The sequence below is a fragment of the Gossypium arboreum genome, chromosome 1 (genome assembly GCF_025698485.1).
Source record: "Gossypium arboreum isolate Shixiya-1 chromosome 1, ASM2569848v2, whole genome shotgun sequence".
Taxonomy (NCBI): domain Eukaryota; kingdom Viridiplantae; phylum Streptophyta; class Magnoliopsida; order Malvales; family Malvaceae; genus Gossypium; species Gossypium arboreum.
This window is the reverse complement of record NC_069070.1, coordinates 77831940-77845607: the sequence shown is the minus strand read 5'-3', so window position 1 is coordinate 77845607 and position 13668 is coordinate 77831940. Positions and strand designations below refer to the sequence as shown.

Here is a 13668-nt window from a genome sequence, read left to right as displayed (position 1 = left end):
CTTTATTTTATTTTATTTTTTTATTATTATTTAGTTTCATTTTTTTTCCTTTTTTTGTGTTATTATTATGTTTATTAATTTTTATACTTATGTTTTTATTCTTATTTTAGCTATCGTATGTTTTGGTTATTTGAATTAGTATGCTAGTTTTGTTTTTGTTGAATTATTATTTTCATTATAATAATAATAATAACAATTATTATTATTATTATTTCTCTTTCTTTCTTCTTCTTATTTTTCTATTTCTTTATTGGTTATTTTATTGAGCTTAGTTCTTATTTTCTTTATCATTTGCCTTATGATTTTTAATTTATTATTATTATTGTTAGATTTCCACTGAGTTTATTCTTATTTTTTTCCCTTTTACTATTGTCTTTATTTTTTCTATGTTGGTATGCCTATTTCGTTAATTTAGTACCTTGTTTTTGCATTCTTAGTTATTGTACATACTATTTTAGGAGTAGATTTCTATCTAGGCTGTTTGGATTTTTATTTGTCGGCCACTCTGTTTGTTTAATTGGTGATGCTTATTTTAATTTTTTGATAGTGGATTATTTTATTTTTCAGGAACACCATGACGAACACATGCAGTAAATCTAAGATTGCCATCCCCGCTTCGAAAAAGCGGAAAACTTCGGGCATGACCTCTTCGGGTGCTTCTGCCGATGCACATCACCCTATATTTGATTTCTATAAGGCCGATGTATTGATTGGGCTGCTTTAGAGTAGGTCCAATTAGCTAATTATGTTCGCACCATCATTGCTACACCTCTTTGAGATCGGTTCTTTTTCATCATCAAGCCCACATACTCGGAGTTGACTGTAGAGTTTTCTTTGACATTTCACCTACAGTAGGTTATGTTGACCTATGATGAGTCAGGCACCATTACCTTCAGAATCGACAGTACAATGCGACATATGAGTTTCATAGAGTTCGGCGCTGCGTTGAGACTCTACATTGCAGAGTTCATGGGTGCTGAGGGGTTCTTTCGATTATAGCGGTACATCAACTACTCGCCATCTGTTTGCTAGGTAGATTTTATTTGTTTTCTTTTTAGCTTTCTTTTTCTTTTCCTTTTATGTTTATTTTTATTTTTAGTTGTTTTATTTTTATTTTCTTAGACTTATTTCGTTTCTTATCTTTTCAACTATATTTTTATTTTTATGGTTGTTTCTAATTGAGTTGTAACCTTTTAATTTTCTTTATTATTAGTGTTTATTTTCTTATTTGTTTGCTTGAAATCATTCACAACATTTAGATTTGCCTACAATTTCACTTTTCACCATTTTGACGATTTCATCCAATATTAAGGGCAGTTTCAGTTTTCTCCCTCTCTTATGATATTTTGCTTATACTATGGTTATATCTGTTTGTACATTGAGGACAATGTCATCTTAAGTGTGAGGAGGTTATTTCTATAATTATTAGAAAATCTCTGAATTATGTCTTGTATTTAAGCAATTTTCTCATTCTTCCATTAGAATGAATTTTTGTCGATTTGAAATTTTTAGATTAATTTGTAGATATTTGTGCATTCGTTAATTTAAGCTTTAAGACATGAGAGAAACAAGCATAATAAGTTACTTTTCAGATATTAAATTTTTTTTTAGATTGTTTCCCTAAATTGAGGTATTATCTTGAAGTTTGAAGTTTGCAAGTTTGACATCAAAACCATGATTTTTTTGTGAGATTTTGAGCCTTTAGAGTATACTTTGCTCATCTTATTGTTGGTTAAAAGTGTGTCAACTTGATTTGTTATATTTTAGAACTTGCTTCGATTATGCATATAGAGACCACACCTTTGATTTGATAAACTAAGATGATAAAGCCACTTAGGTTTTAACCTACTTATCCCATAAAAGGCCTACCTTTGTAATTAACCCTTAGTGAACCCCGTTGAACCTAACACACCTTTTCTTGATTGACCCGTTAATGTTAACCTAGAACTCATTTTTTTCGTTTGGACTTTTTCTTATTTTATTAACTTCATTTTTGTCGAGATTCTATTTGGTTAGTTACCTAACTATGCTCTTCTGTTTGATTTACTGAATTATTTCTGATTGTTCTAGATAAAGAAAGAAAAAAATGAAGAAGAAAAGAAGAAAAAAATATTTATTTATCGATTTTTTTTAGTAATATGTTAATTGAGCTTGAACAGTTAAATTCATATTTTGAGAAGAAGCTCATTTTTATTCTTGAATAGTTCTTGATTGATGCACTTGTTTTTAATTTAGCATTTGTTTATATTTTCTAATTTGGTAATTTATCAATTCGATCTCGATTATACCCAACTTTTCTAGCCTTTCTCCACACCTTTAACCTAAGCCCTATTACAACCTCTTAAAGACCTTTTGATTTGGTATGTCATATCATTTTATAGTGGTGGAGATTTGATTTTCAAGCAAGCTTATGGTAATGACATTTCTTGTTCGACTGTTGAGTGATTATTCTTGAACCTTAAACACTTTGAGTGATTTGAGTGAATCTTTAGGGAGGATGTCAATTCTTGAAGATTTTGAATTAAAGGTAATTACTTGGATAAGGGGAAATACCTATGTTTTCATGCTTTAAAAATCTTGATTTGGATTATTTGAATCTTTAGTGCCCTTTTAGTTGAACTATCAGTGCATGATTATTTGCGAGTTATTTCGAAACATTATTGATGAGAATTATAAGTTGAGAAAAATTAATTTTAATATGAGTTGAAGATTTTGCTTGAGGACAAGCAAACGCTTAAGTGTGGGGATATTTGATAAATGATAAAACTAACATATTTTAATCCTATTCTTAATGCGTTTTTAGATTATTATTTATGCAAATTGGTGAATTTGATACTCCTAATCCCTTTAATTCATGTTCTTACACTTAGGAGAGCATTTGGGAGAAGGAGCAAAAATCAGAGAAAATGAGCAGATTTTAGGAGCCACACGGGCTAGGCACATGCCCATGTGACCCAAATGGGCTAGACACATGCCCATGTGACCCAAACGAGATAGACACACTGCTTCCCAAATACGCAGAAAAACACAATTTTTAGGTTTTCTGAGCATTCTAAAGTCTATAAATACAAATTAGAAGAAGAGATATGAGGGCCATCAGAGAAGATCGAAGAAAACACTCAAGGAACACCATTTGGGCCACTTGCGAAGCGGATTTCCATCAAGATCGAAGACCTTCTTTTAATCTCTTCTGAAGTTTTTATGAGTTTCTTTGTTTCTTGTGGTTTTTCTGACTTTGAGATATTTTTATTCAGGATTATGAACTAATTCCCTAGATACCTAGGGAGGATGAAACCTATGATGAATTCTATTATTTAATTTCTTATTTACATGAGAAATACTTGATTCTTGTTCTCAATTATGTGTACTTATTTCTTGTTTTAATATTTTCGGGATATTTATTCATGTTTAATGTGCTTAATTCAGTAGAACAAAAGTCTCTGTTTAAGAGTAAATGAAGCATAATTGAGTGGAGTTGCATGCAATCATAGAAATAGGACGACATAAATCTACTGGATTAGAGTTAAATCTAATAGGTGAATCTATAAATCGAGTTAATATGACAATAGGGGTTTTAATTAGAAAAAGATTTCAATTAATCAATCTAGAGTCAGTTGTTTCTGCTCTTGAAAGAGATATTAGCATAATTTAGGGATTTATACGGATCAAGATACCAAGTGTATAAATCATTTAAATCAGATTAATAATAATAGGAGTCTAAGTGGATTCTTTCTTGGGTATTGCCTCTCTCATTAGTTATCTTTCGATTGTTTTCCTAATTCGTTCTCTGTTGCGTTCTTAGTTAAATTAGTTTAGTAATTTTAGATTAAAACTCATCACTCCAAATTGTCGGCTAAATAGTAAGAAAACGGTAATTAGTAATACTTTTAGTCCTCGTGGATACGGTATCTCTACTCACCGTAGCTATACTATTGTTCGATAGGTGCGCTTACCTTTGTCATTTTATAGTTAGTTTTTTTGCCATCACCGAGATCATGATGTGACAAACTGTTTGGTGACGTCACGATGTCAGCCCTGAAATTTTGAAGCTTTGCAATTTGGTCCTATTTCATGCTCGGGTCAACAAAAGAGCTTTCGTAAGCTCAATTAAGGCTCGAATGTAATTGTGTATTATAATGTGAATGTGTTTATGATATTATTGAATGTTTGAATGATTTATTTACGGTGTAATTGAAAGTAGTTACTCTGGCAATGAATGTATCATCCTGTAGCTTAGACCCAATGATCGGATCGGACAAAGGATGTTACATTTCAATAGAGTTATCTTCATTCTCGACACTATGAATTATTTCTTCTTCATTTGTCTCCATAGACCATATACATTTGTTTTTTTTACTAAGCTAAATCAATATTATTAAAAAACCCAACATTGTCCAAGATTACATACGCACGAGTATTTCAAACAAATCTAAACCTAGTCAAAATACATAACACCCAAACAAAAGCACTACCTCATCAAACTAAAAAATAAAAATAAAAATCCAAAGAACAATTGTTGCCTAGAAAAACTCCATGATCCTATCCCAACTGAATGACATGCCTAAATCGAGTGATGTATGTTTAATTTAATGATATGCCTTCTGATATAAAATTGAAAAGCAAAAAAGTTCAATCAGTAAAATTCCAACTTTGTTTCTTTTCATGATTCAATCATGAAATTTTGGAAATAAGAATACAAACTATAAAAATCAAAACTTACCTTTGAATCATCAAAATGATAAGGAATGGAAAATTGAAATGTGAATAGTAATCTTAGTGATTACTGCTGAATTGGATACAAAAGTTTCAATTAAATTTTAGATTAATCACTGAAATGTGGAGAAAAATAACTGAGTGAACAATAAATGATTAGTACAAGTTAACATGGTATCCTATTTCATATAAACTACACACCATTCACGTGGGTTAATTAATGATGATGTGTATATGTAATCCTTATTAGACTCACAGTTACTAAATTTTGATTAGATATTAATTTCATAGATAGATATTTTGAAGGTTCCTATAAATATCTGGGCGCTTAGGTTAAGACTATGAAGTGACGTGGCAATATCAGAGTCCTCTATGACACGTGTAAAAAAGCGATGACAATTTTAACGTTCTTTTGCCCTTCTTCCTTTTTTCTCTTTTCTCTCTCTCTCTCTCCTTTTTCTTTTTTAAATAACAATTTTACCATCTTCTAATCTTCACAGCTCAGGGGCATTCTTTTTCCTTGTGTTGTTATTTTTGCATGGAGGGTTTCATCAGAACTGAGTCTTGGACGAGTTCAGAGGCCAATGGCCTTGAGTCACCCCGCTTTGCTCTACACCAACAAGTTCCGTGCTCGGTAAATCAACCATCTTTTTCCTATTCTTCTTTTCTAGCATTTTTTTTATCCTTGCTATATGTATTAATGAATTTGCGCTGTGGGCTTTTTTTCTTCCTGGTTTCAAGGAAGTAACTTTGACATGGGTTTAGCTGGTAAAACAGCACAATTTCCAAACTTAAACTCCCTCTTTTTTTTTTAATCATTTTTCAATCATACATGTTCTCCTGATTGCATATATAACGTTTCTGTTGAGCATTTATGAAAACGATTTTAAGGAAAAGGCAGGTGTTTATGATTTCATGTTTCTAATTTTCGAGTAGCTTTGATAATTAAGTACGATTATATCAGGGTTTGTAACATTGATTTTCTATCATCACATATTTCATAGTTCTATTTCTAGCTGTAGAATGCAGATGTAGTCGCCTGTAATGTCTGCCAACTTATATATGTGTGTGTTTTATTTGCCTTGCAAAATCTTTCTGATGATATGTATTTTTAATGACAAGCGATAACAGGCGTCTTTGATGACTGAATCTACATCTACGGAATGGACAGATGAGAAGCACAGTTTATACCTTAAATCCATGGAAGCTTCGTTTGTTAACCAGTTATATGATTCTTGGAATTTTCTTGGCTGGAGCTCAAAATTATCAAGGCAAACACATGGTACCTCTTCTGACCAGGTTCATGACTGATCTCTGCTAGCTACCTTCTTTATAATAATGGGGTTGCTTTCCCCTCTCCATATAATTACTGTTGTGCTCCAATCTTGGTTGCAGTATAAAGTTCTTCGAGGTGATCGCTGGAAGAAGATCAATTTCGAAGGACCTGGATTTCGACTAAATAAAAGAGATCGCTCTAGCTGTTTTATGGCAAGTCCTTGGGTTCAGCACTTGAGATCAGGATCTAAATCTCGTGTTTTAGCCTCATGTAGTCATCTTCAAGATAATGCTTCTTCTAAAGGTAAAAACAAACCAATTTTCTGTATATCTTGATGATTTTGTCTAAATCATGTGTTTGTGGTTCCTGCAGTGGTATTGAGTTGATTTATCCATTCTTAAACTTGTTTGGAATTAATGGTTTAGACTTTTATGGTTGATCTGTTAATGTTTCACTTGAAATGCTCTTAGTTTCATTATACATGGACTATAATCATGATTGCAATCCATATATGACAGCAAAGTAAATATTTCTTGATTAGCTCATGATAGTATCCCTCTCCTAACGTCTAACATTTGAGTTTAGCTAAAATAAAAGTAGGATTGATACTTTTATACTAAAAGATTGTATTTTGTCACTCTATTAAAAAATAAATCAACTAGTCTTTACATTAGATTAAAGAGAAAATTAGACATTTCTGTTAAATATTTCATCCATTTATATTATTAAAACTAGTGTGATTAACTGAATAATTAGATAATGACATGTGATGTGTCGATGTACGCATACAAGAATAAAATTTTAACAGTATAAATAGATAAGTTTTTTAACAAAAAAATTATTATGCTCTTTGATCTAATGTATAAAGTTAATTTGTCTATTTTTTTAACAAAAAGGATAAAATACAATCCGTGTCCTAGTTCAAAAATCTGTTTGCTAATTTTTTAATAATCTTTCGGGTGTCTCATAAGCATGGTGGTTGTTGCAGAGGTGTCGGATCAAAACTTCGTAGATGAAGAACAGGGCGAAAAGAGTAGCAGGGAATGCAGTTCCAAGAAGCTGAAAACGGTGGCTGTTGAAACTCCTTGCAATGATGAGGTAACATTTATTAGGATTGGTCCTTTTGATTAATGTGAGACGAAAACATAAATCACTTTGGATTTAGTCCTAATTTAGTGGCATATTTCTCAATTTGGGTATAGGTTATTCTATAAGGCCCAGAAAGCAGGTAAATGTGTGTAGCAGAAGCCAAGATGAAGGGGTTTCCATCGGAGAGATTCATCCTGGTATGTTGGGCAAACCGAAGGAAACTCCATAGATATTAGATCTGGGTGACTTTTCTTACTAAAATTAACTCATCCTGATACCATGTCCACGGTAATATCCGATGTCAAAGTTTATTTTATTTAATTGTAGTTCATGCAGGACAGTTGCTTCATGTAAATATAACAAGTTTTTGCGATTGTCTTTGGTGCTAATCATATTTCTTCCCACCCTTACATACGATATTCTCATTATGTTTCGATTCTGTGTTGGTGCATTTCAGTTTGTTTATCACGTGAACAAAGATTTTGAGGGTTGGATTGAATATTAAACAAATCGGATTTGATATGTTTAAATACAATTTCATTAGGGTTATATCTCATAGAATGTTGGGTCAAATTTTTATAAAATGCTCAAATGAAAGTTAAATTTTTTAAAATGTTTAAATAAGAGTTAATTTTTTAAAAAAAATACTCAAATAAGGAATTTTTCAAATGTTGTTTATTAGATTTCAAGTTATATTTTTATTATTTTCATTTATTTTCAAGCAATGTCTGATTCAATTATTATGTATTTTATTCTAAATACGATAGAATTTATCTAACTTTTACTTTAATTGGGTTGAAATATGTAAAAGTCCTTTTTGAACATTTTGATAAATGTTAGACCCTTGTATAAGCATTTTGAAATGTTTAATCCTTATGTGAGTAATCTCTAAAATGTTGAGCTTAATCTGAACATTTAACTTTTGTAAAACTAATTTTAATGTCCCATGTGTTGCATATACACTTATGCATTTAAATTTAATTATTTTTAAATAACGATTTTAATTATTGTTAAAGATAATTTATCTTAGTTTTCAGATAATATACAAAATTGAAACTATATAAAAAAATAAACTATAATCTTAATTTGAAAAAAAAGGGTAATATATATAAATAATAATAATAATAATAATAATAATAATAATTTATGATAAATAGAAAAGATATTTAAATTAAATTAACAGACATATTTAATGATAATGATTAAAACAATTGTTGAAATTTGACTTTTTTTTTCAAAACATATTTCACTTACATTGAACAAATAACATATAGATAAAAAAAAAGAAAAGAAAGATTTTTAAAAGCTTTTGCTTCACCTACTATAAACTTGTAAAAAATAAAAATATATTATAATATCATATTATCTCATCGTTATTATTGTTCGAATATGATTTAATATTGCTTTTTCAAGAACCATAGTTTTATTTCTTCATTATTTTGTAATTCTAATTTATTAATGCTAAAATCTTTATTTTTAATTGTTAATATTTTTAGATGCTATTTAGTTGAATATGCCTAATTACTTAATGTTATTTATAAAACTAAACTTAAATTTTAATTAGTATTCTATTATCAATTAAGTGAAAATTAAGATATTTCAAGTTTACAAACACATTTTAAAAAAATTAACACAACCTTTTACGTCAATTTTAACTAATAATTATAAATTAAATTATAATTATTATAATTTTTTATATTTTATACTTAGAGTTATATCCAAGTAATAACTTTATTTTAAAATTAGTATATTTTTAAATAATAATTTTAAATTAAATTATAATTATTTTAAAATTAATTTAATAATATGATGAAAATAAAAGATATTTTTATCAATTCAAAATTTTTTAAACTCGTGCTTTTATACATATTATATATTACTATTTAAATATTAATTATAATTATTAATGAAGTAATATTTGAAATATATAAACAACTTAAAATTTTTAAATATAACATATTTTTAATATTATGAATATAATTTATGTTTTAATTAAGAGGAAGAAGATTTGAAAGATAAAATTGTTATAATATGTATATATATAATTAAGGATTCAATATATATATATATATATATGATATAGGTAAGTTTAGAAATAAAGTTTTAAATAAATTTTAATTTTAGAAATAAAATTTTAATTTTTTATTTCACAATCACTCTTAAAAATTGATATTTTCTCTCTTTTTAAAATATATTCTTCAATAATTTATTATACCTTATAGGACATTTGACAACCTCCTGCTCTCACGTGTGGAGTTTAAAAACTCAACTAGCAGTGTATCAAATATTTTTCCATATATGTCTAATACTTTTTAATTTCATAATGGAATAAATCTCAAAATTATACATGAATTTTAATTTAATGTGTAATTTGATATATAAACTTTAATTTGGTACAATTATACGTGTGAAATTTTAATTGTTACTTAAATATACATATGAAACTTTAATTTTGATTCAATCATACATATTTAAAGAAATAAAACGTTAATTTATTTATATACTAGATAAATATAATTATATGTGTATGAATATATAAACATAGAACGATGCTATATTAATAATTGTGTTAATAATTTGTGAGAATTGGATCAGATCAAAATTTAATATATAAAATTACACAAAATTAAAATTCATGTATAAAATTACATATTAGACTAAAGTCTAATACAAATTTAAGATTTATCACTTTTAGAAATAATATAAAATGTGATTATTTTGGATGAAATTGAAATGTAAAAAAGAATGAAAGGACTAAAAAAAAAAAAAGGGAAATTAACAATATGCATAATGTGGTACCATTTAGAATTGAATGAAAATCTTAAAAGCCTTGCCATGTCTTCTGCCAACTAAAAATGGCACCGCATAGTTCTCATTCCATTCTTGTTCTCTAGAATTTTCTTCTAAACTTGGGCAGATGGAATTTTTAGTATTTCAGCAACTTAACGAATTTATGAGAGGCAATTCCTCATTTCGGAAGATTTCCTTTTTGAGTCAAAGTTCAGATTTACATAACTGGTTTCCATTCTTTTATTTCACTTTCTTTCTTTTTCTTTTTTTTTTCAATTTACTAAGTATCTTAGATTTTTATTAGAGATAACGTGTCAGCTTGGCTAGCTTATAAACGACGATGGAGCCGTACTGGCTTTCCTCTTTTTGTGTAAAATTTTAGATCTAATATTCTATCTCTTTTTTTTTTTTTCACTTAACAAAAGCATTTTGTAGTTTTGAACTCATCCATGAATTTTTAGTTCTTATTTAATGTAAAGACCTTTTTTTAAAACAATACTTTTAAGAATAAAATTCTTGTTGAAAATTAATTTACAAATGTTCCATGTTTAAAGTTTCAAAAGTGCAGATAGATTTTTCTCTTTGATTTCTTTTTTTTAAATGTCAAATCAAGTTTTAATAGTTACTATATAGAGCAATATTTCGTTAATAAAGCGAGGTACCAAATATATATAATTAGAATTTAAATAATTTTTAATTAAATTTTAATTTTTATCTTTAAAAGTTATTACTATTTCATCATAGAGTTAATCTATTAAAATATCATAATTAATCTCTATTATGTATTATTATAAACACAATTTAGATTAATGCTTTTGTTCAATAATCTTGTCATTTATGTGTTACCCTCATATGACATTCTTGATTTTTTTAGGTTAAATTTGTTCACCCAAATTAATCATATTTTTTCTCATGTTCCAAGGTGAAAAAAATTCATTACTAACAAATAGTAATAATCATTCGGCACTTACGAATGACCTGTGACTACATTCCTTTTTCATAATCCATAAAATGTCAATAAGATAATATCATTTGCTCTTTAACCAAGCTATGAATTCCACTAGTGTGAGTAAAGTTGTGTCATGTATAAGTTATGCATCCAATATACCAACTTTTAGCTTACTACTATAAAAGTATGGACTTTCAATATATCAAATTACATGACTTATGTACACAAGGTCAACCACTTACCCGACAATGAGGTAAGTCACACTATGAACGTTGTAACTGAACAAATGTAAAAAAAGGTCTAAGATAAATTGTAGTTGAGTCCTATCCGATGTATTGTGAATCTAGACAATCACACCTATGCCTCTACTTTTTAGAGTCATTCTCTTTGATAACGAAGACAAGTTATTTCCATAATTGGACTTATAAACAAGAATTTCCCTATGAACCAATTGTTTAATTGATTCCTATGGATTTCTAGCAATTTAGATTACCTACTAATATAAGTTGTCTTCTCGCATCATAATCTTTTCCGTATGATGTAACTTAATAATTGTTAAAAACTTAGGTAATTGATGAGTAAATATTTGCTTATTCATTTTGCTTTTCTTGTAAAAACTATTGAAGACAATCATACAAAAATGTGGTAAATTAATTATATGAAATTTTATTTATTAAATCAGTTCGAAAGTTTACAAGTAGAATAACTGCACTAAGGCACAAATCTTAATGTATTTAAGATTTTATGGAAGCCATGACTAAACCTCTGTCCTTGATCGAGCTCAGCATGAAAAAGTTAGATAGGTTCGTGTTTTCCAATACCAAAGGTATAGGCAATGGTTAATTACATTTTTCTTTAATAAACACTCTAATTAAATGGTTTATTACTTTTACTGTTGTTGATACCAAGGTTTCAATGAAAAGTTACCTATCTTGACTTGAGATGAAACATTAATTTTGTGTGAAGTATTACTTTATTAATTGGAATAGTGAGAACCATGGTAGTGACGTGCATATATATATATATATATATATATATATATATATATATATATATATATTGTTTTGGGGTTGTTGTAAAGCTACAACTGAAATTGAATTCAAGAGAAAAGTTGCCCTAATAGGTGGGATGAATCAATCTTTTTTGGACAATATTCTTAGCAAAGATCCTAAACATTAGTCAAGGGTATATTTATCTTGTAGTAGTCATTGTGATGTTATTGACAATAATTCCTTATAAGTTTTCAATGTTACCATTATAGGTTCTAGAATATGATTATTATTATTATTTTTTATTTGAAGCAATTAGGCATTATGTCAAGAACAACATTGCTAAGAATAGAAAAAGATGTAAGTCTTGGACTGATTTATTTTATCTAATATTTCTTCTAAGATTAAACATAACAAGAAGTTGAGTTTTAATTGCCATGTAATATGGAATGGGGATGATGGATATGAGGTTAAATGACATAGGGATATTTATGTTGTAGATGTAAATGATAGAATATGCACTTGTAGATTATAGGATCTTACTGGGATCCCATGTTGCCATGTTGTAAGTTTGATATTGTTTAGAAAAGAACAACAAGACGAGTATGCAATTCATGTGAATAACATGTACAAAAGGATGTATAGTTGTGTGGTTCCATCTATACCTAGTGAGAAATTTTGGCTAGAGATACAAATGGGTGAAGTTGATCCCAGATTCTTAGGAAACTTAGTGGGACTAAGAAAAAGAATAATAGGAAGGTAAGAAAGATAAGAGGTACATATTTATCTCGAATAGGAAGTAAAATGAGATGTAGCAATTGTGGACAACTTGGCCACAAATCTAAATTCGTTCTAACAAAGATGTGGTAAGTGGACTATTTTCTTTTAATTCTTTTAAAACTTTCAATTTGTTAATTTCATTAGAGTTCATTTAGTTCTTTGTTTTTGATAGCAAGAAGGTGCCACCACAACTAATTTATATGTTCCCACTACTGTGACTGGCTGGATACTAGCAAAAGCCCTTCTTGTCGATGATGCAGGTGCCATTGAACCAACAAAACTCCTTGTTTTCACTTTTCCAAGTGGAAGCAAGCCACCAAGGGCTTCTATTCAACTATTGTAGTTGGCAAATACCATCAAGTGGCCTTGTTTCCTCTGTTGATGTTTGCATGAGAACATTAAAGGAAACTACTTCTACTGCTGCTTATGGCAGTAAAAGATCAAGTACACTTGTAACTAATGATCATTTCTTTTAGCTAGTTGTGGTGCTACATCAACACTGCCAGTTACATCAAGCCTACTAGCCAAAAGATAATTGATCATTTCCAAACGTATAAACATTTGGACTGGAAATATTATAGCAAAAAGATATAAAATTAAAGCAATGGTGTCTACAAGTGTAACACCCCTTACCCGTGTTCGACGCTAAAACAGAGTACGAGGTATTACCGGACTTAAATATACACATACATGTAAAAACTGGGCTACAAAATTTCTTTTAATTCAAAACTTTTCATACACATGCATAATGTCCTATAAACGGGCCTACGAAGCCCTAAACATGCATTGAAAGTAGTTAGGGACTAAACCGGGAACTTTAAGAAGTTTCAGGAAAACTTAGAAAATTTTCCTATGAAACAGGGTCACACACCCGTGTGGACATAGGGACATGCTCGTGTCCTTAGGCCATGTAACTCTATGTTTATGACGTCATCATGCAAATCAAACTACATGGTCGGGCGACACACCCGTGTCCCTCACACAGTTGAGACACATGACCGTGTCTCGGCCCATGTAGTCAACACTTAGACTATTTTTCAAGCCTTCATGTTACCCATAAACCCTTACGACCTTATACATAT

General features: G+C 29.0%; 1 protein-coding gene across 3 annotated transcripts; it reads left to right on the top strand.

Moving 5' to 3' along the window:
• The first annotated feature begins 5105 nt into the window (after nucleotides 1-5105).
• Nucleotides 5106-7467, top strand: LOC108478775 (cold-regulated protein 27-like). 3 transcript variants are annotated; one of them, XM_017781236.2, is made up of 5 exons: nucleotides 5106-5347; nucleotides 5845-6012; nucleotides 6109-6292; nucleotides 6978-7087; nucleotides 7192-7467. In XM_017781236.2, exons 1-5 carry the CDS (start codon nucleotides 5252-5254, stop codon nucleotides 7201-7203), a joined length of 570 nt encoding a protein of 189 aa, XP_017636725.1. In that variant the 5' UTR covers nucleotides 5106-5251; the 3' UTR covers nucleotides 7204-7467. The 3 variants fall into 3 exon arrangements, with proteins under 3 accessions (XP_017636725.1, XP_052875901.1, XP_052875922.1); XM_053019941.1 differs by having other exon boundaries at nucleotides 5201-5347; nucleotides 5836-6012; XM_053019962.1 differs by lacking the exon at nucleotides 5106-5347 and adding an exon at nucleotides 5451-5481.
• Nucleotides 7468-13668: the final 6201 nt, after the last annotated feature.

Excerpts from the sequence above, each read along its gene's own strand:
- LOC108478775 (XM_017781236.2), top strand. The coding sequence starts at position 5,252 with ATGGAGGGTTTCATCAGAACTGAGTCTTGGACGAGTTCAGAGGCCAAT. Across the intron at positions 5,348-5,844 it reads ACCAACAAGTTCCGTGCTCG|GCGTCTTTGATGACTGAATC; the intron begins GTAAATCAACCA and ends AAGCGATAACAG. Across the intron at positions 6,013-6,108 it reads ATGGTACCTCTTCTGACCAG|TATAAAGTTCTTCGAGGTGA; the intron begins GTTCATGACTGA and ends TCTTGGTTGCAG.